General features: G+C 52.0%; 1 protein-coding gene across 1 annotated transcript in view; it reads left to right on the forward strand.

The window, feature by feature from the left end:
- The window catches only part of LHX1 (LIM homeobox 1), a 4807-nt gene extending 3273 nt beyond the window's left edge, over positions 1–1534 (forward strand). Inside the window, exons 4-5 of the mRNA XM_010573809.1 lie at positions 10–175; positions 604–1534. Coding sequence (XP_010572111.1) covers positions 10–175; positions 604–983 — 546 coding nt within the window. The 3' untranslated portion in view covers positions 984–1534. The remainder of the gene's footprint in view (positions 1–9; positions 176–603) is intronic.
- The last annotated feature ends 390 nt before the right edge of the window (positions 1535–1924 follow it).

Consider the following 1924-nt stretch of genomic DNA (forward strand, 5'->3'; position numbering starts at 1 on the left):
ACCCCCCAGGTCTGGTTCCAGAACCGGCGCTCCAAGGAGCGGCGGATGAAGCAGCTGAGCGCGCTGGGCGCCCGCCGGCACGCTTTCTTCCGCAGCCCACGCAGGATGCGGCCGCTGGTGGACCGGCTGGAGCCCGGGGAGCTCATCCCCAACGGGCCCTTCTCCTTCTACGGAGGTGGGTAATAACGTGCTACGCCCCACCTCGACCCCCCCATACCACCGTCCGGTACCCGCTGCCCCCAGCCGGGCTCCCCGCTCGGCACCGGGGCCGTCCGAACCGGCGGGGTCCTGTCCCCTGTGTCCCCCTGCTCCGTCTCCCCGGGGTGGTGGTGGGGGCCAAGCTGGCAGGTTTCCTCGCCCCTCCTCGGAGCCTGGCGGGGGTTAATTCCCCCCACTGCCGGACGGTTTCGCAGACCGAGCCGTCACATTTCAGTGTCCCCAGTGCTGGCCAGGGGCTCCGCCGGCCGGGGACCCCTGGGACCGGGCCAGAGCACCCCCTAAGCCGTTAGCGCGTTTCCCTCGCCAGCCACGCCAGCCCGCGTCTCTCCCCTCGGGTTCCTTGGCCTGTGTGTTACCTTCCCTCTGTCTCTCCTTGTCTGCCAGATTATCAGAGCGAGTATTACGGCCCTGGAAGCAATTACGATTTCTTCCCGCAAGGACCTCCTTCGTCTCAAGCGCAGACCCCCGTGGATCTCCCTTTCGTGCCCTCCTCGGGGCCGTCAGGCACTCCCCTGGGGGCCATGGATCACCCCCTGCCCGGACATCACCCCTCCAGTGAGGCTCAGCGCTTCACTGACATCATGTCGCACCCCCCAGGAGACTCGCCCAGTCCCGAACCCAACCTGCCCGGGTCCTTGCACTCCATGTCCGCGGAAGTTTTTGGCCCCAGTCCTCCATTTTCTTCGATATCCGTCAACGGTGGTGCTAACTATGGCAATCACTTGTCACATCCACCAGAAATGAACGAAGCGGCTGTGTGGTAGCTTTAAAACAAACTGGGTCTAAGTAAGTGATGATCATCTAGTCTGCTTATTGTTACGGTGTACAGAAATGAATAAATATAACATCTCTCCTGCCCTAAGACAATATTACCTTGGGAACGAACTGAATCCAAATCGCTCCAAGGCAAGCTTTGCTCTAGACCGGGACAATCTTCATGTTACGGTTGTATCAAACAAGCGAGGGGACTTTTTTGTACCATTGACAAAGAAACTGGTGAAGCTGTACAGTAAAGTGCTGCCATACCGTAGGATGGCGTAAGTTTGCTTACCCTGTTGGATGTCATCCTAAGAGCCACAATCCTTAGAAACTTCTCGTTTAAAAAATTAATAAGTGAATGAAGGAAAGGTCAAAGAAAAGGGGGAAAAAAGCTGCAAGAACTCTAGCGTTCCCGGTTAAGGATGGTTCTGGCATTATGAATTTGTTTGTTAATTTTTGTCTCTCAGAAAGTTCGTCAACAAGAAACTCTTTTTAGCTTCAGCCATTTCAGCCTGCTGACTACCAGGTGGGACAACTTTCTTTTTCCTTTGTTTTTGTTTTGTTTTCCAAAATAGCAAATACTAAATGTTAAGCCCTCAGCACCAACTCTTCTACCTTCACAAAGCTACACGTACAAAACCTCCTCATCATAGCAAAGGTCACCACCCAGACCTCTAACGAAAATGACTTGAAAAACAAACAAACAAACAAACAAACAAAAAGTATTCTACCTTCACAGAGAGAGAAAAGCTAAACAAAAAGACTCTATTGAACTAAAAACAGTCAACTGTTTACGTCTAATGTTAAATTCAGGAGTTCAATGTTTTACTAATAAATCCTGTTTTAGAACCTCTTGTTCAAAAGCAAAATATTTTGAGCAACCAACCAAAATAGTTCATTTTCTTTTCTGTAGATGTTATAACAGATTGCAGGGCTTGTGGTTCAC

The sequence above is a fragment of the Haliaeetus leucocephalus genome, unplaced genomic scaffold, assembly GCF_000737465.1.
Source record: "Haliaeetus leucocephalus isolate CR32 unplaced genomic scaffold, Haliaeetus_leucocephalus-4.0 Scaffold395, whole genome shotgun sequence".
NCBI lineage: Eukaryota > Metazoa > Chordata > Aves > Accipitriformes > Accipitridae > Haliaeetus > Haliaeetus leucocephalus.